Here is a 24,445-nt window from a genome sequence, read left to right as displayed (position 1 = left end):
CTACTAGAGATTAATTTGCATTTTTTGGTAGGATTCCATTGTCAACTTGACCTTATTGGGTGCTGCATATTTTTGTATTCCTAAAAAATGATCTTGAGTTTTGTTCTTGGAACTGGTTATTTGGAAACACTTTGGCTCTGCTATGTCTTGGTTTTAAGCTAGTTAGGCAGAACCAGAGAGGTTTAGACCAGGACTAATTTCCCACCATTACCAAGGCAAAAACTCTTCTAAGTAGTCAATGTTGCATGAACTATGAAATTTTCCACTCTGGTGAGAACAGAAACCACTCTTGGCCCTCCGTGAGCTCCACAAACAGTTCCCTTTAATCCTTTCTGGCTGCTTCCTCACACATATGCACCAACCAGTACTTAGCTGGGACCCTCTGCAGGTAGATCTCTGGGCTCTCGATTTGGCTCTCTCCTTTCTGGTAATCCAACCTGCAAACTAGACACTGGCTTTTCTAGGATCCCAGCTCTGTTTCCTTAATGAGGCCCTTCCTAGGTTCCCCTCCTTGCTTCACAATTGGAAAACCCTTTTTAGCAGTCTGCTGGGGCAGTCAGGGGTCATCTCTCAAAAGCTCACTGTCCTTCTTTGTCTATGTTTAATGTCTTGAAAACTGCTTCACATATTTTACAGTGTCAGGATGGATGGTAAATCTGGTCCCTGTTACTCCAGTCTTGGTTGGAAGTAGAACTCCCTGAAGCTTTTGATAATGGCTATGATATATGCTGCAATAAATCTGGTATTTTGGACTCTTTCATGTTACACTGTTATATATGAATACCATAAGCTGATAAAAGTCTGAAAAAATAATTACATACAGTTCATCGAAATGAAGTTTGGGGGTTTTTTGCGTTAAAAAAAAAAAACACCCACATTTTAGTGTATGACTGCCAAGTATTTAGTGGGAAGGACTTCTGAGTTTATGGTTGCAGCAGGTGATGTGTTTCATTCATATCCCCGGGTCACTGTCAGGGGGCTGCCTTCTCACTGCCCAAACCCACTGTGCCTGGGTGCACAGAAAGCCAGAGTTGACTGAAAAAGGTTCCCGAAGCAGCTCTTAAACAATGACTGATTTATTTAACACAAAACAAAAATTGATACAGGAACACATACTCCTTTAGCCCTGATCAGGGAGACTTTGAGGTGGCCCATGCTGTCTCTGGAGAAGGAAATGGCAACCCACTCCAGTGTTCTTGCCTGGAGAATCCCAGGGACGGGGAGCCTGGTGGGCTTCCGTCTATGGGGTCGCACAGAGTTGGACATGACTGAAGTGACTTAGCAGCAGCATGCTGTCTCTAGCACTCCTCTGGGAGTCTAAGAGCTGCCCTCTGTGGGACCCTGACTTGATAAGGCATCCAGTTTGGATACATTCTCTTCTCTGTCCCACTTCCCCACTCCCTGGGGTTTTATTCGAAATACTTCCTAGTAAATCACTTGAAAAACTGATTTATTTCACAATTGTTAGAATGGTAGTAGAATGTAAGTTAAATATACATTAAATGCACCAGAACCTTCCTCTGGATAGAGCAACTCTGAAATGGTCATGTGAAGTGATTCTTTGCATGGCATGCACTGGCTGTCTTCCAATGGTTGGTACTTCTCAGCCATGCTGGTAAGCCCAAACCCTAAGTGCCTGTACTGGACTAGGGTCCTGGTGATAGCATCTACAACCTACTGACATTCTTAACCAATCAAGGGTCCCACTAGATAAGTCTCCAACCCTCCTCACCACACCGCCCCCTGCCTCAGCTGACTCCCTTTGTTCTCACACCACTATCCTCTTGACAGAGCTAACACCCTAGCTGGTGCTCTAAAATTTGTATCCATGTTTTCTGGTTATGCTAGTAAGTAATTCCCCTAAGCTGGCTGAGTTGCCAGTGGCCTTATCCTTCCACAAAGGAGTCCACATGGTCTATAGATATTCATGCCATGAAACTAGTGGCCCTTATTTCAGATGAGCAGGACATGTCCCATCAAACTCTCAAACACCAGTCTGATGAAAGTATTAATATAATATTCATATAAGCTTTATAAGATGTGGAAGGCAACCTACACCGACTCCTTTTGGTGAGAATTCCTTTTGAGAAATGGGTTGGGGTTTTAATTAGGGTTTCTCAACCTCAGCACTACTGACATTTTGGGCTGCTCAACTTTCTGTTACAGGAGACCGTCTTGTACACTACAGCATTTTAGCAACATTCCTGGCCTCTACTCACTAGATGCCAGCAGCACCCTCTAAACCGTGATAACCAAAAATGATAAGATCAAGGGATCAAGACAGCAATGAAGGAATGAAAGGTTCTACTATTTCATATGCAATCTTTTGTTGTCAGAAGAATCTTCACTTGTTTCCTATGAAGAGCTGCTTCTGTATCTTTTATCAACAGGTTGTTGATACACTGTTAACCCTGTCTCTCCTTACATAAACATGGCTCACATCAATATTTCACCGCAGCACTAACAAATAATGTTTCTTTGCCCATCAGAGTGGCAAAGAGAAAAAGGAATGAAAATATTCCATGTTATTGTGGGAATGAGGGGATGAACATTCTCATATACTGCTAGGAATGTAATTTCCAACATGTACTAAAACCTGCAGGAAATATATGCATGTTCTTTGACCCATAAATTTGGTTTTATATGGAATAATTGGAGAAGATACAACATGCATAGAGGAATTAAAAAAAAAAAAAGAAAATCAGAAGCAACCAAAAACTTCAACAGAGGAATGATTAAATAAAGTATGGTATAACTATATACTAGGAAGCCCAGGTGATGCAGTAGTAAGAATCTGCCTGCCAGTGCAGGAGACTCAAGAGATCAGGGTTTAACTCTTGGGTCGGGAAGATCCCCTGGAGTAGGAAATGGCAAGCTGTTCCAGTATTCTAGCCTGGAAAATTCCAGGGACAGAGGAGCCTGGTAGGCTAAAGTCCAGGGGGCCGTGAAGAGTTGGGGCTGTGAAGAGTTGGGGCCGTGAAGAGTTGGACAGACTGAGCAACTGCACGGACGCGCGCGCGCATGCGCGTGCACACACACACACACACACACACACACACACACACACACACACAATCTTAGCAACTATGTGCATCCTTACTGTTCGGGACATCTGCTTTTCTCTTAAGCACATTTATCCATTTAAAATCTTATTTCATTGTCAGATTGGTAAACTCCTTATTCTTGTATGGAAAGTTAGCGTGTTAGTAGACTTACTGACTTTAACCGAACACTTGGTGTAAGAGCCAGGTGCCAAGGCTAACAAAGAGGAAATGGAGGAAAAGCTCGTCTTATGTTTCTGGTCTTTTCTTACCATTCCCTACCGCCCCAAAGTGAAGAAACGCAGCTGTGTTCTAACTTCATCTAAATACATGGATCTGAAGGGGCAAATTAAATGCCCGAATAAAATGTTTAAAAAAAAAAAATTGGGGAGGAAAATAAGATAATGTTCAGAAACAAACAGAAAAGTGCTTCCTTTCTTCCTGCCTCCGGTTTTCTGAGTATGAAAGGCAATCCCATTTCTGCCCTGAAATTAGAGGTCCTCAGATATGCAGGAATGCTAGTCACATCATGTCAATAGTAAGCCACGCTTGTCCCAAGTCCTACTGAGAAACAATGCCAATTATCTCAAGGCTCAGCATTTTATGAAGTCGTTTTTCATGGCTGCCACTTTTAGCAGGGTTATTGAAAAGACTCTGTCCACTTACCTTAGGGTCAAAACAAGTAAAACAATCCCAGTAGATGTTAGGAAGCCAAGCACCAACACATAACGGATGCTGACACATAGCTGAAAGCTAGGCAGCCAAAGGGGAGGTGATGGACTAAAGACTGAAGTCTGATTCCAGCAGAGACTCTCCCTTCTCTCAAAAGAGAGCTGATGCTACCAGACACATGGTTCCCAAGAGGGAACCTCAAATTGAAGACTCCAGTTGTTGGAGACCATGGAGGAACATGTTTCTCCATCTCATTTTATTCTGGCATAGACCTAGAGCTCAGGAAGTAAGGGCATTTGACCCCAATTTATAGAGATTCTATAACTTCAGTCACTTGTCCAACCCAAGTATGTCCTTTGTCACTCAAACTCTCATTGTCTTTTTACATAGTAGACAAATGTACATTTCAGACATTTTATTTTTCTTATTCTAACATTAGGCTCTGGTAAGTACAAAAGGTCACAAATACAAAAATTTCTGTATAACTCTGCAGTAGATAAAAAACCCAGGAGAAGGAAACAATTTTTTAAGTTGGGTAACATTCATCTTAAATATCTGAGGGACAGTATTCCTCAGGTATGGCTATAAAAATAGTAAAAAATTATTTCACTGCAATTAAGTCAAAATTTTTGATGACTCTTTTCACTTGCTTCAGGAAATCTGTCTCTCAACATTTACTCTGGATGGATTCCTTACTTCTGTTATAAAATCCAATTCCCTGTCTCTCCAGTGCTTTCAAGGAGGACACCTTCATTTTTAGCCTGTGATGCTCTGATCAAAGTAAGATTCTGATGCCAGCTTCAGAAGCAAGAAAAGCCAGATTTAGATATATAGTTATTATCCTTTCCAATATTAAAAAGAATGCTAAAAAAGAGGGATGGATTTTCCATATTGGTGCTAATTTCTCCTTATAATAGACTTAATTTTCATACTCACACTGCAGATGAATTACATTTAATGAGTTTTTATTTTTTCAAAATATTTCAAAAATTTTTTTTGTGAAAAGATTAAGTTTTCCTATCCCTAGGATACTGAGTGAATAAAAATGATGTCTGGTAACAGGGGAAGTCCAAGTTTATCTGTTTTCTTACCTAGGAACCTGTTGAACATAGAGAACTGAGATCTTCAAGGACTTTGTTCAATATCTCTAGATATGGCTGAGATTACAGAAACAAAAATCTCATTTTATTTAATCACAGATAGTAAAAATACGGACAGGATGTTGTAGACATGAAGAACAGACAAACACTGGGAAGCCCAATCAGAAGCTGACTCACAGCTTAGACTTTTTTTTCCTCTGCTTAATGAGAAACAAATTATCATTGCTATCCTCCTCCAAGCAGCTCTCCTTTTTCTTATGCTTGCCCCTCTTGCCCTCCTTGGATAGCCTGTCTTCTCTCGGCTTGAGGTAATGTGATGAGTGGTGAAAGGGCTTGTGAGGCTTCTGGGTTTTGGAAGTGCCAGGAGTAGAGTGGACTCTGGGGCCCCTGGGGAAGTCCTCATCGTCTTCATGACACCTGGCAGCCTTTCTGTGCTTCTCACGTTCTCTCATGTTCCTGCTCATGGTTTCTTTTTGGGTTTCTTTCTTTTCTTGAGGCCACCTGTTGTTTTTCCATGAGGCATGGCTTGTTCTTGTATCACGGGGCCTCTTATCTGCTGCTTCCATATGAGGCCTCTTGAACTTTCTTGGCAAGTCCCCATTTTTCTGGAGTTCTGGAAAACATAAAAGTATTTCTACATATTCAGCAGTTAGACTGGCATAGCATATTCAGAGCTTTCACTGGTCTGTAAAAAACTCAGCAGGGAGGAAAGCCAGATACTTAAATGAATTAATGATATGACATTCTAAAGCTTACTAGGTTAAAATCACTCACTAAAAACTCAGTGGTTGTAGTTCTGTATTTCCAAACATGAAAAACATCCAGATATCAAATGATATTTATTTTGTTCAACACAGTTTAACTAGGTTAAACAATGGAGACAGAGATCAGTGAGAGAAGTAGTCATTTTAGCTTTGTGAAGAAAAGTCATGTCTGACCAACTCAAGTTCCTGCAGTGATAGAGTCCTTGATGATAAGGTGACGCAAGATGTAGAAAATGGCCTTCTGACAGCTTCATATGACATTTCAATTATCCTCTGAAGATAAAGTCTGGCCACAGTACTTATAGGTGAATGCCATACTGGCCAGCAGATTATTCCTCAGAGTAAAGATCACTAGCTTAGAGACTGAGTGTGCACATGTGCATGCACTTGTATATCCAAGAGGTTTAAGTGCCAGATCTGATCTTGTATTTTGTCAGGACTTGGCACTCTTACTGCAAATATATGATGCAGTGATTCTGAAGGGATAAGTGGGAGGTGAGGGTATGGTGAGGGATGAAAAGTTACATCAACAGAACTTTGAAAGATTACAGAATTCACCAATAAAAAAAAAATGAGGTGGAGTATGGAGTAGTATATTTAGGGAACAAAAATGAATTCTAGAATACAAAGCAAAAATAAGTAATTATTTATAGCTGCTGCTACTGCTGCTGCTGCTGAGTCGCTTCAGTCGTGTCCAACCTGTGCGACCCCATAGACGGCAGCCCACCAGGCTTTCCCGTCCCTGGTATTCTCCAGGCAAGAACACTGGAGTGGGTTGCCATTTCCTTCTCCAATGCATGAAAGTAAAAAGTGAAAGTGAAGTCGCTCAGTCGGGTCTGATTCTTAGTGACCCCATGGACTGCAGCCTACCAGGCTCCTCTGTCCATGGATTTTCCAGGCAAGAGTACTGGAGTGGGGTGCCATTGCCTTCTCCAAATTACTTATAAACTTCAGTATAAAACACAAAGTCCACAATAGCGAGCCTCAAAGTGGATCTGTACCACAGAGTTGTCAATAACTAAAAGATGGGAAATACGGAAAAAGTATAGAGAAAATAAAAGAGAAAGCACACACAACCCTTTAATTCAGAGATGACATTTTGGTACATTTCTTTGTAATCTTTTAAAAATTCAGCTGCTAATTTTTATCTTCTTATACTATAATTTCTCTACATATAGTTGAGATAAACTTTATATAAAATAAAATATGCAAAATATGCAGGAGTTGAAGTGATTCATCTACTTTTCTCCAGAATTAGTGTCTTCATTTTGAAAGGACCTGAACTCAGAGACAGTCAGGAAAAGAATAATGAAAAGGCCAAGGGTCAACAATGTATGAGCAAAAGTGAAAAATATAGAATTATTTGGTCCTGAAGGCAAAAAAAGTAACTTTGTAAACCATCTTAAAGTATATAGCAAGAAAGAAGAGAGGCAGAGAGAATAGATGTAAATTATAAAACAATTTGGTGAGACAGCATTATGTTAGCAATGGCAAATAAAGAAATGGAGGGTGACTGTGGATCTGGAGCTCTGCTCATAATGGTGGCCAATGACTTATTCGGGGAAGCTCCAGGAATCACCGAGCAGAGAAAGCTTTTTATTTGCTTGAAAAATACTAGAGGGAAAACATAATTACTTGTTGAAAAGAAAAATCTCAAAGGAGCCTTTAAAAATTCTGCATGCATAAATGGACAGAAGTGTTTTTCTGGACATTTTCTAAAATAATCACAGTGTGAGAAAAATGTTCATTGTGAACAGATTATAAAGCAGGATTTTTGAAGTGGGTGCTTGACTTCTGGAGATCAAGAAAGTTCCACTTTCTGCAGTAATTACTAAAAACATTTTCTGTGCTAACCAAAGGCCCACAAAGCAGTTTGCAAAGACAGCACAAAAAAAAAAAAAAAAAAAAGAAAGAAAGAAATTTAGGAACTATTGCAAAGGCAATTTAGGAAAAAGTCTAGTAACATACCTTTCACTTTTCGTTTTATTCTCTGATCTCTCTCCCGGATTTTGTATTTGTCATCATAGTAATAGATGAATGGAGATGTTGGAAAGGTCTGGTTAAACATTCGTCTTTCTGTACATTCCTGCAAATTGTATTTGAAATTATGATGTCATAAGGTCACACAGTTCAGATAACCATTTGGTAAGATTATGGACCACTGTAATTAAGAGATGAGCCCTGCATCACTCATATGCACTATGGCTGCAGGATGTGGTTTGCTGGGACACTGGGATGATCAAACACTCAACTGTGCTTACATGCTAGTCTTTCAGGCTTGGGTTTTCTTCCTTTACTTCTTTACCTATGAAACCCTTCTGATCTTTTTAAAGTTTTTCCTGCCAACATTCTCCCCCAGCAGTGCCTTTTTCCTCTGTTAGACGGTTTGTTTCATTTGAAATTATGTTTTATCAGTCCTTTGCATCTCTGTCTCTTCCAACAGCCTTCCTTCAAGTGCTTCTCCTTTTCTTCTTCTCATCACATTTACACTCTGATGTGGGGCTAAATTCTTAAACTTTTGCTCTTTTTCCTCCACACAAGTGGTTTTTGCAAGCTTATTTTAAGTCAACACCACTGCTCACAAGGGCAGTGATTCTTACAGTGGGGAGCAGGGTGGTGAGAAATGTTGGGCTGGAAGAAGCACAAGCTGGAATCAAGATTGCTGGGAGAAATATTTATAACCTCAGACATGCAGATGACACCATACTTATGGCAGAAAGAGAAGAAGAACTAAAGAGCCTCTTGATGAAAGTGAAAGAGGAGAGTGAAAAAGTTGGCTTAAACCTCAAGATTCAGAAAACTAAGATCATGGCACCTGGTCCCATCACTTCATGGCAAATAGATGGGGAAACAAAGGAAACAGTGACAAACTATTTTCTTGGGCTCCAAAATCACTGCAGATGGTGACTGCAGCCATGAAATTAAAAGATGCTTGCTCCTTAGAAGACAAGTTATGACCAACCTAGACAGCATGTTAAAAAGCAGAGACGTTATTTTGCCAACAAAGGTGCATCTAATCAAAGCTATGGTTTTTCCAGTAGTCATATATGGATGTGAGAGTTGGACTATAAAGAAAGCTGAGCACTGAAGAACTGATGCTTTTGAACTGTGGTGTTGGAGAAGACTCTTGAGAGTCCCTTGGACTGCAAGGAGATCTAACCAGTCCATCCTAAAGGAAATCAGTCCTGAATATTCATTGGAAGGACTGATGTTGAAGCTGAAACTCCAATACTTTGGCCACCTGATGCGAAGAACTGACTCACTGGAAAAGACCCTGATGCTGGGAAAGATTGAAGGCAGGAGAAGGGGACGACAGAGGATGAGATGGTTGGATGGCATCACCAACTCAATGGACATAAGTTTAAGTAAACTCCGGGAGCTGGTAATGGACAGGGAGGCCTGGCGTGCTGCAGTCCATCGGGTCTCAAAGAGTCAGACACGACTGAGCGACTGAACTGAACTGAACTGAGGGTAGTGGTGGGTTTGCCTAGCTTGAAAGTGCTCCTATGTGATTTTGAAGGAAACTTTTCTCCTCTTTGCTTCCCCTACTCATGAAAAGATCACTCCTCTCAACTTGCCCCACTCTCCTTACTCTGGTCTTCTGGTGGTTGCCAGTTCCCAAATCCACATCCTTGGCCTCAGCCATGTCCCATGTAGTAGGCTTTGTTTATCCTGATCTGTGACAAAGATCCATTCAACTTGTTGCAAACCAAATAATGTCTTTCATTTGAAACAGGCTGGTCTCTGGAACCTTTCACTTCTGTCTTCTGCGATCTTGCCTAAAATTTACCATAAACATTCAGTACTTCTTCAGTTCAGTTGCTCAGTCATGTCCGACTCTTTGAGACCCCATGGACTGCAGCACGCCAGGCCTCCTTGTCCATCACCAACTCCTGGAGTTTACTCAAACTCATGTTCATTCAGTCGATGATGCCATCCAGCCATCTCATCCTCTGTTGTCCTCTTCTCTTTCCGCTTTCAATCTTTCTCAGCATCAGGGTCTTTTCAAATGAGTCGGTTCTTCGCATCAGGTGGCCAAAGTATTGGAGTTTCAGCTTCAACATCAGTCCTTCCAATGAATATTTAGGACTAATATCCTTTAGGATGGACTGGTTAGATCTCCTTGCAGTCCAAGGGACTCTCAAGAGTCTTCTCCAACACCACAGTTCAAAAGCATCAGTTTTTCAGTGCTCAGCTTTCTTTATAGTCCAACTCTCACATCCATACATGACTACTGGAAAAACCATAGCCTTGACTAGACGGACCTTTGTTGGCAAAGTAATGTCTCTGCTTTTTAATATGCTGTCTAGGTTGTCAGTACTTCTTAGCTAGGTACTAAAGAAAAGTTAAAGTACAAGTAGCCCCTGCTTTTTAAAAGTTCGCTTTACACTGATTCACTTTTATGAAAGATTTGTTTTCACTAACAGAAAGAACTATGAAGCCGATTTTCACCTTTATAAGAAAAGGTGAAAATGAAAATAGCCTTTAGCATCTTTTGCAGCTACCATTATACAGTGAGTAACCAGAGTAGATTTTTCATACTGTTCATATTGCAAGGAGATCAAACCCGTCAATCCTAAAGGAAATCAATCCTGAATATTCATTGGAAGGATTGATGCTGAAGCTGAAACTCCAATACTTTGGCCACCTGATGCGAAGAACTGACTCACTGGAAAAGACCCTGATGCTGGGAAAGATTGAAGGCAGGAGGAGAAGGGGACAATAGAGGAAGAGATGGTTGGATGGCATCACCAACTCGATGGGCATGAGTTTGAGCAAGCTCTGGGAGCTGGTGATGGACATGGGGTGGCAAAGAGTTGGACACGACTGACAGAACTGAACTGACTGCGAGTAGCAAGAGTGGCACCATGAAGCTCCCTCCTCATAACCTACACTCAGCATCTCAGAATCAAGTCACCATAGCTTTGAACTGTGTCTGTGAGCATCTGTGTTTTATCTCCACTTATGTTTTGCACTCATTGGAAAAATGTGTTATAAGGTAACTGCTTCTTTGCTTTACAGCTACTTTGGTTTAGGTAAGGTTTCACAGGAACACTCTACTTTAAGATAATGGAGGCTATCTGTATCTCTTAGCAAGAAAATATGTGAATTACCTGAATAGAATTTAGCTGATTTATCATAACTCTGTTATGATATACTCAAGTTGTAATTCTAAGATACTTGATCAAGCTGGCTGCCATACACTTAGAGACATAATTTGTAATTTAAAGAACTAGGAATCATTCTAAATACACACTAAAGTACAGAAAATAAAGTAATGGAAATCTATATCTAACCATGTAGCTTTATCAAATCAACATTTACCATTAATTCAGTTTTCTTCCCACTAGGCATTAATGATAGAATTGAGATCTTCTGTGTAACTGTCCTTCCCACTTCCCATTTATCTCCTTTCCTTTCCAGAAGCTGCCATGGTCTTAAAGTTGGTGTCTACCATTCTCATGCTTTAATACTTTTACTATTAATTTACTATTAATAAATATGCCAATTAAACAACATCATAAGTTTGAAGTGTTCAGATTTCATAAAAATGGTAACATTCTGCAAATATTTTGAAGTAGCTTTAGGTTATAATACCTTCAAAAAATAAGTTGAGTAGTGTTCTTTTGGATTATCTCTCTGAATAAATGTTTGGTAAAACTTGACTACAAACCTACCTGGTTCTGGTATATTTTGGTGGGGAGAATTTTGATTATTAATTCAATCTTTTTAGTGGTATTGGTTCATGTAGGTTTGTTCTTCTTCAGTCATTTTGATTAGTTCATATTTTCCCATAGAGTTATTTATTTCATTTTTCAGATTTAACATTGAACTTTATTTTGGTCATGTGCCAAGCAGGATCTTAGTTCCCTGACCATGTATTAAACCTATGCTCCCTGAAGTAGAAGCACAGAGTCTTAACCACACAATGGGTAGGGAAGTCCCTAATGCTGAACTTCATGAAGTTTATACAGTATTCTCCTATAATTTAAAAATTGTACTGTATTTCAAGCTATTTACACTTTTCACCCATCGTTTATTTTTATCTTTTCCTTTACTTTGAGAAGCTTTTCCAGAAGTCTGTCTCTTTTCTTTTGAAAAGAAAATGTTTTCAAAGAACCAGCTTTTGGTTTTGATGATGCTATTTAATCTCGTTTTCTATTTCAGTAATTTGGTTCATTATAATTTCTTTCTTCCAACTATCTTTAGATTTAACCTGCTGTTGAGTTTCTGACTCTTTTTGGGTATTGAAAGTTATAAGGCAAACCTACATGGTAACATAAAGAATTGCTTTTATAAATCTCTATCCACAGTGGCACCAAGTTTTCAGAATAAAGGATATTCATAAAAGATTTAGGTCTAAGATTCTGCTATAGTTTGAACATTTGTGTGTCCCCTCAACCCAATTCATGTGTTGAAATCTAAACCCCAAGGTGATGGCATTAGGAGGTGGACCCTTTGGGACTGTGATTAGATCATGAGGGTGGAACTCTTATAAAAGAGATTCCCACAGAGCTCTCTATCCTCTTCTACCATGTGAGGACACAGCCAAGAAAGTGAAGAAGCAGCCCTCACCAGACACTGATTCTGCACCATCATCTTGGTTAAAAAAATAAATTCTGGTGGTTTATAAGCCTACTCAGTCTATGGTAGCTTGTTTATAGCAGTCTGAATGGACTAAGACAGATTCTAATTGTAAAATATAAAGAGCAAATGAGAAGCCTCCCAGGCTCCTCTGTCTATGGGATTTCCCAGGCAAGAATACTGGAGTGGGTTGCCATTTCCTCCTCCAGGGGATCTTCTCAACCTAGGGATTGAACCTGTATCTCAAATGTCTCCTACACTGCAGGCGGATTCTTTACCCACAACCCAGCCTGGAAGCCTAAGAGCAAATCACAATTACAAAAAGGTATTAGTGCTCTCATACTCCCAGCACCCCACTGACCCTGGAGTGATCTCCTTATACAGTGACCACCATTTCCTATCAGTTTGCTTCATACCAAGCTGCTTATGATCATCCCTCCCTCCCCAGTTAAAGAGCAAGTTGAATTAGAGAAGGGAGCAGTCACATTTACCTTAGAGTATCTTTCACATGAAGAAGCTATTTATTAACATCCGTACAGCTGAATTTCTGAAACTGAAGGGGAGGCATCCTCAGACATCTGTTAACTACCTACCTACACAGTCTCCTATTTGGGTCCTGTACAGTCTAGACTGATGTGGCTATACAGAGCTATACAGTACTACAAACATTTTCCAAAGCTACATGTAAATTATATTTTGATTATCCACATCACTGGTCCCCTCCATTAGCACAGACAATTGATAGTTGGCTATATAATTTATCTACTATTCTGGATTAGCCACACCACTGATCTTCTTCATTAGTGTGGATAATCTAGAGTTCTTCATCTATGGCAGTGATAAGGCTGCCAAATTTGCTTTATTATAAATTAAAAATCATCTAAATCTAGATTTCAGGGATAAATTCCAAATGATTTTAATATATTTCCTATCTCCATTAACAGGAGTGACTAGTAAGCAGTATGTGTTCAACTATAATTGTTTTTCCTTAATTGAACAAACATAAATGCTAAAATTATAACCTTCTGCTTTAAAGAGGTAAGCAAGCATAAATGGTACATCTATGTGATTTGTATGGCAGTGGACTGCTTATGTGAAAATGTTCACTAAACAGTATTAGCAACATCTGAGTTTTGGCAACAAGGAACACAGAGCACAAAAAGATCTGGAGATGGTAACTTTCAAAAAAATTGAAAATTCTCTAACTAGGTTTTCAGTGTGAGCTCTATAAAAGTGAAGTTATATCAGTCACACAAGTACATTCCCATTGTTGTGCAACTCTCATTATTATCCACCTCCTGAAATTTTCACCTTCCTAAACGGAAACTCTGTCCTCATTAAACACTAACTCCTCATTCCCCCTCCCCCATCCCCAGCACCTACAATGTAAGTCACATGGTTGTCAGTAATACAGCAAAAATTACAGCTAAGGGGCAGAACTCCATCCTAGCTTTCATATTCTATCCCTCACTCCACAGTCTTACTGCCCCAATAAGGAAGGAAACCATCATCTGTTGATGGACTCTGTCCCACGCTTTTTCTTCTCCAGACTTTTTTCTCTCTCTCCATATTGTAGAGCTCTACCCGCAAGGTCTGCACTGGTGAAGTGCCATGGTCAGAACTCAAGATGTGATCTGCAATACCACTCCATCCTACTGCTCATACCTCTAGCCATTTTGAGGACTCCCTACTTTTGTATGCTTTCCACTTCCTGTCATCAGATCTGATTTGGTATCAGTTTATTTTGGCTTCTAGCCTGTTAGAAGCCTATCTGGAGACTGGGAGTGTATTTCTCTGTACAGATTTTCTGTTTCTTGTGCCACCGCCTTTCCTCCTCTTCCTCAAGATTCCCAGAACGTATGGACTGTGAATCGATTCTTACTGCATCCCATCTCTGCAATGAGCTACTGCTCATTCATACTTAATGAAGCAACTGGCTAGGAGACTCACTCCCACCTCACAGCAACAAGCTTCTGCTTTGACACCTCAGAATCTAGAACACAGGTTTGGCCCTTTCAGTTAGGGTTAGGAAATATGCAGGTGGGATAGGGAATCTGGGCATGTGTGGGGTGGGCAGGCTGGTTGACAAGGCAGCAGCCCTCTGTCCTTCCACCAGCGAGTGTTGGGGTTTGCATGTGAGTGGTAAAGATTTAACTGAACACAGTACCAGGGAAAAGCAGAGATACTGGAGAACTATGTAGAAAATCTAAAATCACGATTCAGCTGGGTCAAAGTATTATCAATCCTTGAAATTCCTGAGAATTGTAAACTTATTAACTACTATATTTTGTCTGAACAATTCTATGAACTGTATTTGTTTTAGACTAACCTGCATGTATATTTAAAACAAATATAGGAATGTGCTTTGTCAGATCTGTTACTCTGGTAGGGATGGAAGAAGTAAATCAGTTGACAATATATTTAGGTCTTACCTCAAGATATTAGTTTATATATAAAAAAAGTAAGTGTTTAGAATTATTCTTTTCAAGTTCACCTTTCAGCAACCACTCCTGAGCAACAGAATGCTTTATGTCCAAATTACCACTTAAACTCACATGTCCATAATGGCCTTCTTGCCCACAGTTGTAGCAATACACCAAGGTTGATTGTCCAGAACTGGTCTTTGGCTTTTTGGGTGGTCCAGGTTTGGTCTGAAAAATGAATATTTGTGAAGATTTAGTGAATGTCAGAAGGAAACTAAAACCTCACACTTTCCAAAAGAACTTCTTTTAGGTAAAAGATTCCTTAGAAACACTGCCTCTTATAGTTTAGTGTGGAGAACCCATATTCAGATGGTTCTGTGTGATTAAAGTGTGTAACATGATAACAATTCTTTTATTCTTAACATCAACATGTGCTTTCCTCAACCTCCTCAATTCCATTCGGTGTTGTGGCCAATACTGTGACTGTGTTATGTATTAGGTATCTCAGATAAAGGAGAATAAAAGCCTAGTAGAATGTGACAGACATATAAACAGTTGGGTTTAGTTGCTAAGTCATGTCCGACTCTTTGTGACCCCATGGACTTTAGTCTGCCAGGCTCCTCTGTACGTGGGATTCTCCAGGCAAGAATACCGAGTGGGTTGCATTTCCTTCTCCAGGGGATCTTCCTAACCCAGGAATATAAATAGATAATGGCAAACAATGTAAACATAGTGACAGAAGCATGTACAAAGTATTAATGGACTGACAAAAGGGATCCATTATTGGATGGGATGAGGAACTCAGATAAAGCTTCCCTTGAAATATAAAATTTAAATTTACTCTTAAAGAATTAGGCATATATCAAATGGAAAATTTTAGGTAGAGGGTAAGGAGAAATTAGAGAAGGCAATGGCACCCCACTCCAGTACTCTTGCCTGGAAAATCCCATGGACAGAGGAGCCTGGTAAGCTGCAGTCCATGGGGTCGCGAAGAGTCAGACCCGACTGAGCAACTTCACTTTCACTTTTCACTTTCATGCATTGGAGAAGGCAATGGCAACCCACTCCAGTGTTCTTGCCTGGAGAATCCCAGGGACGGGGGAGCCTGGTGGGCTGCTGTCTATGGGGTCGCACAGAGTCAGACACGACTGAAGCGACTTAGCAGCAGCAGCAGCAAGGAGAAATTAGGATGCTTTTCAGGTTTCTAACTTGGGGGAACTGGTGAGTAGTAGTGTCAACAACTGATTCAGAAAAGGTAGGAAAAGAGAGCAGAGTCAATTTAGAGGGAAAGATGATGAAGTCTATTTTGGATGTTGAGCATCTAGATTGAGACAGATGTCCACCAGGAAGTTATCTGTTTTAAGATAAGGTTTAGGAAACATGTCTGAGTTAAAGATTAGATCTGAAAGTAAGCTACACAACAGCTGAGGCTGAAATGACCAGAGTGTTCAGAATCACCACAGCCAGTTGAACAGCAATGAGCTAAAGATGGAAGCCCTGAGCATAGCAACATGAAAAGGGCGGGCAGAAAAGCCTATGACATAGACAAAGGAGGAGAGGTTAAAGAACGCAGAGCCACAGAGAAAATAGTCATATACCTTAGAGTAGTTCCAAGATGGATGAACTGATCTATGATGTCAAATATAGCAGAGAGGCCTAGTGAGATTAGAACTGAGAAACACTCATGAGACTTGTCATTGTTCATGGATAATCTCATTGTGAGAACTCTGGAATCTGTGGGAAGGTAGAGAGAATAGCAGGCAACGGGTTGAAGAGTGAAGAAGATGCACTCAAAGGTGGTAGAACTACAAAGAAGAGCAAGGAAATGATGACCTACAAAAGCCAGGATGGTGATTACTTCCTGTGGGGAGAGAATAGAGCACAGAGGGTTTCAGGGTAGTGGTAATTTTCTATTTTTGAACACACTGGTATCATATAACTTGAATGGAAGTTATATAACTAATTACTGTACACATATGTTTGATGTACTTTTCAGGACATATATTACATTTCATAATAAAAAATGTCTAAAAAATGAATGGAAGTTGAAGAAATGTGGAGAGTAGCTGAAAGTCACTCAGTTGTGTCCTACTCTTTGCGATCCCATGGACTCCATGGAATTCTCCAGGCCAGAACACTGAAGTGGGTAGCCTTTCCCTTCTCCAGGAGATCTTCCCAACCCAGGGATCCAACCCAGGTCTCCCACATTGGAGGTGGATTCTTTACCAACTGAGCCAAAAGGGAAGCCCGAAGAGTAGGTATATATTGCTTTATGAAGGATATATAAGAAGGGGCAAAATAAGATCAGTCAGGACCAAGGGAGAGGATTTGGCAGAATTTGTTGCTAGAATGGAAGAGATTTGAACATGTGAGAAAGCTAGTAGAGATGGAGAAGTTGAAGACACAGAGAAGGGATGGAGAGAGCAAAACTCCTGAAAAGGCAGGAGCTTTAAATAGAGGAAAAACCTAATTCTTCTCATATTTTTGGAGATTGGATGGATGAGAATAAACTTGAATAAGTTTATTTCTTGTATTCTTTATTGGGTGCCAATAAAAGAGTGCCAACTAATTGGCTTGATAACTAATTTTTTTATTTAATGTGCCAAATAGGTAGATTGTGGATGTTTTATTTTCTTGATATATGAAAATAAACTATAGGTTATAAAAGTAACCTTCTTCAAACAACTTTACTTTTAGCTCCTGTTTCCTAAAATGAAAAACTGGAGGATGACAGTAACCTGAAAGATGCTTTCTACTGAAAATACAAAATGGAATTTACAACTTCAGCTATTACAAATTGGGATATAATCAAAAACACAACCAACAAATACATCCTTCAATAAAAAGTGGGGATCATGAATTGAGACTAGCAAAAAGCCATTAAATACAGTTTTAACAGGTATGCACAGAAGCACGTACCACTCATGCTCAGTGGCTTACAAATCTGTTCAGGTAGCAGAGTGCTAGGAAGACATGAAGTTAGTAAGGAGAAATAATTTTTCCATCTAAAAGATATTATTTGATGTGACATAAAATTTGCAACCATAAGCACATAATGGTTTAAGGGAAAGAAATAAAACCTAAAGAGATGGTACCATGGATGTGAAGGCAGAATGGAGAAGTTGTCAAACACCACTGATGAATCAAATATAACAAAGACTACAAAATCCATTAGACATGGCAGCCAGGAAGTTGTTGGCAACTGGTGTGAGCAGTTTCATTTGAGAGGCAGAGGCACCAGCCAGATTGTAAGGGGTTTATTACAAGTAGGAAGATGCTGAAGAACAGAATATAGATGACTTTTTCAAGAAACCACATTGTGTATGAGAAAAGAGGGGGACGAGCAGAGCAAAATCTAAGTCCAAGGATGCCTCCATCAGTGACAATTATCAGTGTGCAAGGCACGTGGCATGAGCATCTGTATATACTTTCCTTAAACCACCCAAAAGACAATTACTGAGTGCCTAATACATGCCAGATATTGCTCTAAGATTAATGGCCAAGAGAAAAATCAAATAAATAACCTAACTTTACACCTAACATGGGCTGCAGTCTATGGGGTTGCACAGTCGGACATGACTGAAGTGACTTAGCAGCAGCAGCAGCAGCAGCAGCACACCTAACACAACTAGAAAAAGAAGAAATGAAGAACCCCACAGTTAGTAGAAGGAAAGAAATCATAAAAATTAGGGCAGAAATAAATGAAAAAGAAACAAAGAAGACTACAGCAAAAATCAACAAAACTGGTTCTTTGAGAAGATAAATAGACAAACCATTAGCCAGACTCATCAAGGAAAAAAGGGAGAAGAATCAAACCAATAAAATTAGAAATGAAAATGGAGAAATCACAACAGACAACACAGAAATATAAAGGATCATAAGAGACTACTATCAGCAACTATATGACAATAAAATGGACAACTTGGAAGAAATGGACGAATTCTTAGAAAAGTATAACCTTCCAAAATTGAACCAGGAAGAAATAGAAAATCTTAACAGACCCATCACAAGCATGGAAATTGAAACTGTAATCAAAAATGTTCCAACAAACAAAAGCCCAGGACCAGATGGCTTCACAGGTGAATTTTACCAAAAATTTAAGAGAAAAGCTAACACCTATCCTACTTACTCTTCCAGAAAATTGCAGAGGAAGGTAAAATCCCAGACTCATTCTATGAGGCCACCATCACCCTAATACCAAAACCAGACAAAGATGCCACAAAAAAGAGAAAACTACATGCCAATATCACTGATGAACTAGATGCAAAAATCCTTAACAAAATTCTAGCAAACAGAATCCAACAACACATTAAAAAGATCATACATCATGACCAAATGGGCTTTATCCCAGGGATGCAAGAATTCTTCAATATTCACAAATCAATCAATGTGATACACCACATTAACAAATTGAAAGACAAAAACCACATGATTATCTCAATAGATGCAGAGAAAGCCTTTGACAAAATTCAGCACCCATTTATGATCAAAACTCTCTAGAAAGCAGGCATAGAAGGAACATAACTCAACATAATAAAAGCCGTAAAAGATAAACCCACAGCAAACATTATCCTCAATGGTGAAAAATTGAAAGCATTTCCCCTAAAGTCAGGAACAAGACAAGGGTGCTCACTCTCACTACTACTATTCAACACAGTTTTGGAAGTTTTAGCCACAGCAATCAGAGCAGAAAAAGAAATAAAAGGAATCCAGATTGGAAAGAAGTAAAACTCTCACTGTTTGCAGATGACATGATCCTCTACATATAAAACCCTAAAAATGCCACCAGAAAATTATTAGAGCTAATCAATGAATATAGTAAAGCTGCAGGATATAAAATGAATACACAGAAATCCCTTGCATTTCTATACACTAACAATGAGAAAACAGAAAGAGAATTAAAAAAACCATCCCATTCACTATTGCGACAAAAAGAATAAAATACTTAGGAATAAATCTACCTAAAGAAACAAAAGACCTATATATATAAAACTATAAATCACTGATGAAAGACATCAAAGAGGACACAAATAGATAGAGAAATATTCCATGTTCATGGATTGGAAGAATCAATATAGTGAAAATGAGTATACTACCCAAAGCAATCTATAGATTCAATGCAATCCCTATCAAGTTACCAATGGTATTTTTCCAGAACTAGAACAAATAATTTCACAATATGTATGGAAATACAAAACCCTCGAATAACCAAAGCAATCTTGAGAAAGAAGAATGGAACTGGAGGAATCAACCTGTCTGGCTTTAGACTATACTACAAAGCTACAGTCATCAAGACAGTATGGTATTGGCACAAAGACAAAAATATAGATCAATGGAACAAAATAGAAAGCCCAGAGATAAATCCACACATCTATGGACATCTTATCTTTGACAAAGGAGGCAAAAATATACAATGGAAAAAAGACAATCTCTTTAACAAATGGTGCTGGGAAATCTGGTCAACCACCTATAAAAGAATGAAACTAGAACACTTTCTAACACCATACACAAAAATAAACTCAAAATTGATTAAAGATCTAAACATAAGACCAGAAACTATAAAACTCCTAGAGGAAAATGTAGGCAAAACATTCTCTGACATAAATCACAAGCAAGATCCTCTATGACCCACCTCCCAGAGTAATGGAAATAAAAACAAAAATAAACAAATGGGATCTAATTAAACTTAAAAGCTTTTACACAACAAAGGAAACTACAAGCAAGGTGAAAAGACAGCCTTCAGAGTGGGAGAAAATAACAGCAAATGAAGCAACTGACAAAGAATTAATCTCAAAAAATAAACAAACAGCTCATGTAGCTCAATATTAGAAAAATAAATGACCCAATCAAAAAATGGACCAAAGAACTAAACAGACATTTCTCCAAGAAGACATATAGATGGCTAACAAACACATGAAAAAATGCTCAACATCACTTGTTATCAGAGAAATTAAAATCAAAACCACAATGAGGTACCATTTCATGCCGGTCAGAATGACTGCTATCAAAAAGTCTACAAACAAAAATGCTGGAGAGGGTGTGGAGAAAAGGGAACCCTCTTACACTTGTTGGTGGGAATGCAAACTAGTACAGCCACTATGGAGAACAGTGTGGAGATTCCTTAAAAAACTGGAACTAGAACTGCCAATATGACCTAGCAATCCCACTGTTGGGCATACACACTGAGGAAATCAGAATTGAAAGAGACATGTGTACCCCAATGTTCATCGCAGCACTGTTCACAATAGCTAGGCTATGGAAGCAACCTAGATGTGCATCAGCAGCTGAATGGATAAGAAAATTGTGGTACATACACACAATGGATTATTACTCAGCTATTAAAAAGAACACGTTTGAATCAGTTCTAATGAGGTGGATGAAACTGGAGCCTATTATACAGAGTAAAGTAAGCCAGAAAGAAAAACACCAATACAGTATATTAAAGCATATATATGGAATTTAGAAAGATGGCAATGATGACCCTATATGCGAGACAGCAAAAAAGACACAGATATCAAGAACAGACTTTTGGACTCTGTGGGAGAAGGCAAGGGTGGGATGATTTGAGAGAATAGCACTGAAACATGTATTTACCATATGTGAAACAGATCACCAGTCCAAGTTTGATGCATTAAGCAGGGCACTCAAGGCTGGTGCACTGGGACAACCCAGAGGGATGGGATGGGGAGGGAGGTGGGAGGGGGTTGCGGGATGGGGGATACATGTACACCCATGCTGATTCATGTCAATGTATGGCAAAAACCAGTACAATATTGTAAAGTAATTAACCTCCAATTAAAATAAATAAATAAAAATTTTTTAAAAAGAGTAGCTAATGGAGCAGTGAGCAAGACAAAAATTGCTACTCACATCTCCAGTGCTGAAAGACAGATAAAACCAAGAGTACACATTCACGGACAGTATCAGATAGTAATAAATGGTATATAGGCAATTAAAATGTTGTGTAAATAAGTCATTGGTGGTGACTCAGATTGAGTATGGGGGAACTCACACTGCGAAGGTCATTTCTCATAATAACCCCACCAACTATGTGATGACTGGGGAAATAGCATTTTAGGCATAAGGCATGGGAATAGGTAGTGCAAAGTTCTGAGGTGAGCATAAGCTTGCTATATTTGAGTATCTGAAAACTATCTATAACTTTGAAGTGTGATAGATGAAGGAAAATTGGGAGAAAAGGAGGTTCTAGAGGTGAAAAGGGACCAGATCATAAATGAGGGTGAAAAGCGTTGGATTTAAGTGGCACGGGAAGCTAGTATGAAGCTAATGGTAGGTACTCAACAGCTAACTGGTGACTGTTAGCACAAACTATAACCAATGATAGCATAATCCATCCCCCAAATAATATATGTTCTCTGGAAAACTTATCTATGTTTAAAAGTTTCTCTGTGTCTGTGTAGATACATGACAATTTATCTCTGAGCCAAGATTTCTAGATTCATTCATGAGAAGGAAAATACTCTCACTTATATTTATTTCACTGAGTAAATGTTCCATTGGTTCAAATCCTATGCAAAAGGATAAGGAAGTAATTATGAGGGGAGTTGATGAGAACCAAATTAGCAAGTATATCCAGACATTGGAACTTGACTTGACTGGTATGGATACAAGCAGGGACTTCCTCATGTGCAGGGGCACCTGTACCCCTCACAATACTTCTGGCTTCTCCCTGGGAGTACAGAACACAAAGAAAGTCACACTACAACACAACTCTTCAGTGGTTCATTCCTGTCACTTCCTCTCAGACTAGAGGCCACAGTGCTCTGGATCCCCTTTTCCTATGTCACCCTTTAATATACTAAACTGGTTATTCATTATTATCTGCCTCCCCATTCCTAGAGTGCGACGTGCTAAGGACAGACATCTTCATCTAGTCCACTCTGCATCCCTATGCCAAGATTCTAGAGTAAGTGTTGGCAAACCATGGCTGGCAGGCTAAATCCGGCTCACTGCCTGTTGTGTATGGCCCAAGAATGATTTTAACATTTTAAAATGGTCTAGCACTTTTAAACCACTGGGAGTGGTTAAGACTCCGTGCTTCCACTGCAGGGGACACGGGTTTGATCCGTGGTTGGGGAATGGAGATCTCCCATGCTGCATGGTGCAGCCAAAAATAATAATACATTTATTAAATGCATTATTAAATAAATAATACATTTTGATGGCCTCTTAGATTTGTATACATATATCCAAACTGATCAAACTGTACACTTTATAAATATGTGATGGTTACTGAAATTTAATTATACTTCAGTGAAGCTGAAAGAAATAAAATATTAGAAAGGGATAATATTAAATCCATTTTAGGACAGAGGTCTGTAATAAAAAACACATTTTTAGAATACAAAAAAATAAACAGTTTAAAAATCTTTTTTTTTTTCCAAGTATCATGTCCTGTTTTTTTTTTAATTTTTTTATTAAATATTTTGTAAGATGTGAAAAGTATACACAATTCAAAATTCGATGTCCCTAAGTAAAGTTTTATTGGAACACAGCCAGGCTGCTTTTCACGCTATAAGGAGAGACCAGTGACAGGCCTACAAAGCTAAAATATTTACTATCTGGCTCTTGACAAAAAAAAGTCCCCCAACATCTTACCTAGAACACAGCACATGCTCAATAAATACCTGGTGAATGAGTAGATGTTACAGCCTCCAAAATTTTAGAAAGTGACCATGAATTATCCAGCCAATAAAAGTATTTAAAGTAGACATGAATACTGAAACTCTGCTACTGATTGAAGATACACAGCAAAAGCTTAATGGAATTTCTCTGAGTTTACTTTATTGCTTAAGTTTGAGGAAATTGCAAAGAGTACCAATGTTGCTCTGTCTGTCTGCAGCACTCTTCCCCTAGATAAGCATGGTTAATTAAGCTCCTTTGCCTCCTTCAAGTCTTGGCTCAGATGTCATTTTCTTAGTAAGGTCCTCCTGACCACCCTATTTAACACTGCTAGCTCCCTCCAATTGGTGTTCCCTATCCTGTTTTACTACTTTTTTTTTTAAAACTCCAAGGTACTCACTACATCTGACACCTGTACTGTTTACTTATTTGGTTTGCCTGTCCCCTAACTTGCAGGGATGTTGTCTGTTTTTTTGTTCAGTGTTGTACCCTCACTCCTGGAACAGGCCTAGGTGTATAGTAGGAGTTCACTAAGTATTAATAAATTAATAATCAGATAATGCATATATACGGAGAAGGCAATGGCACCCCACTCCAGTACTCTTGCCTGGAACATCCCATGGATGGAGGAGCCTGGTAGGCTGCAGTCCATGGGGTTGCAAAGAGTCGGACACGACTGAACGACTTCGCTTTCACTTTTCACTTTCATGCGTTGGAGAAGGAAATGGCAACCCACTCCAGTGTTCTTGCCTGGAGAATCCCAGGGAGGGGGAGCCTGGTGGGCTGCCCTCTGGGGTCACACAGAGTTGGACACGACTGAAGCGACTTAGCAGCAGCAGCAGCAATGCATATATAAAGTGCAAGGACCATGTGAGCATCCAATACATTTTAGTTATTTTTAATAGTCTGGATACTTTGGGAAATAACATTAATTTTTTTGTGTCATTAAGGGAGAACTCATAAAATTATGCTTTGATATATTAAAAAGGCTGAAAAAATTAATACAGCTTCGTAAGTTCTCATACTTCACCTTGAGGGTGAGTGATGTACTCTGGCAGAACCAGGAAGGAATTAGTAATACAAAGAGAACAGGAATCAGTCACAGTACCAGGAACAGAGAGATCCTTCTAATCATGATTTTGAAACCATGTTTAATGTTGACACTTATTTTATTTTCAAAGCAATCTCATTCAAAAAGCTTCATATTTAGTCCCACT

At 39.2% G+C, this 24,445-nt stretch overlaps 1 protein-coding gene across 2 annotated transcripts in view; it reads right to left on the bottom strand.

Annotated features, from left to right (window-relative positions):
* Window positions 1-4,113: 4,113 nt before the first annotated feature.
* Window positions 4,114-24,445, bottom strand: part of ZCCHC7 (zinc finger CCHC-type containing 7) — a 267,242-nt gene continuing 246,910 nt past the window's right edge. For both annotated transcript variants that reach the window (XM_055578547.1, XM_055578546.1), the window contains exons 7-9: window positions 14,718-14,813; window positions 7,546-7,663; window positions 4,114-5,426 (exon numbers count right to left, since the gene is read on the bottom strand). In XM_055578547.1, the coding sequence (XP_055434522.1) occupies window positions 4,987-5,426; window positions 7,546-7,663; window positions 14,718-14,813 (654 nt within the window). In that variant the 3' untranslated portion in view covers window positions 4,114-4,986. The remainder of the gene's footprint in view (window positions 5,427-7,545; window positions 7,664-14,717; window positions 14,814-24,445) is intronic.

The sequence above is a fragment of the Bubalus kerabau genome, chromosome 4, assembly GCF_029407905.1.
Source record: "Bubalus kerabau isolate K-KA32 ecotype Philippines breed swamp buffalo chromosome 4, PCC_UOA_SB_1v2, whole genome shotgun sequence".
NCBI lineage: Eukaryota > Metazoa > Chordata > Mammalia > Artiodactyla > Bovidae > Bubalus > Bubalus kerabau.
This window is presented reverse-complemented; position numbering and strand designations above follow the sequence as displayed.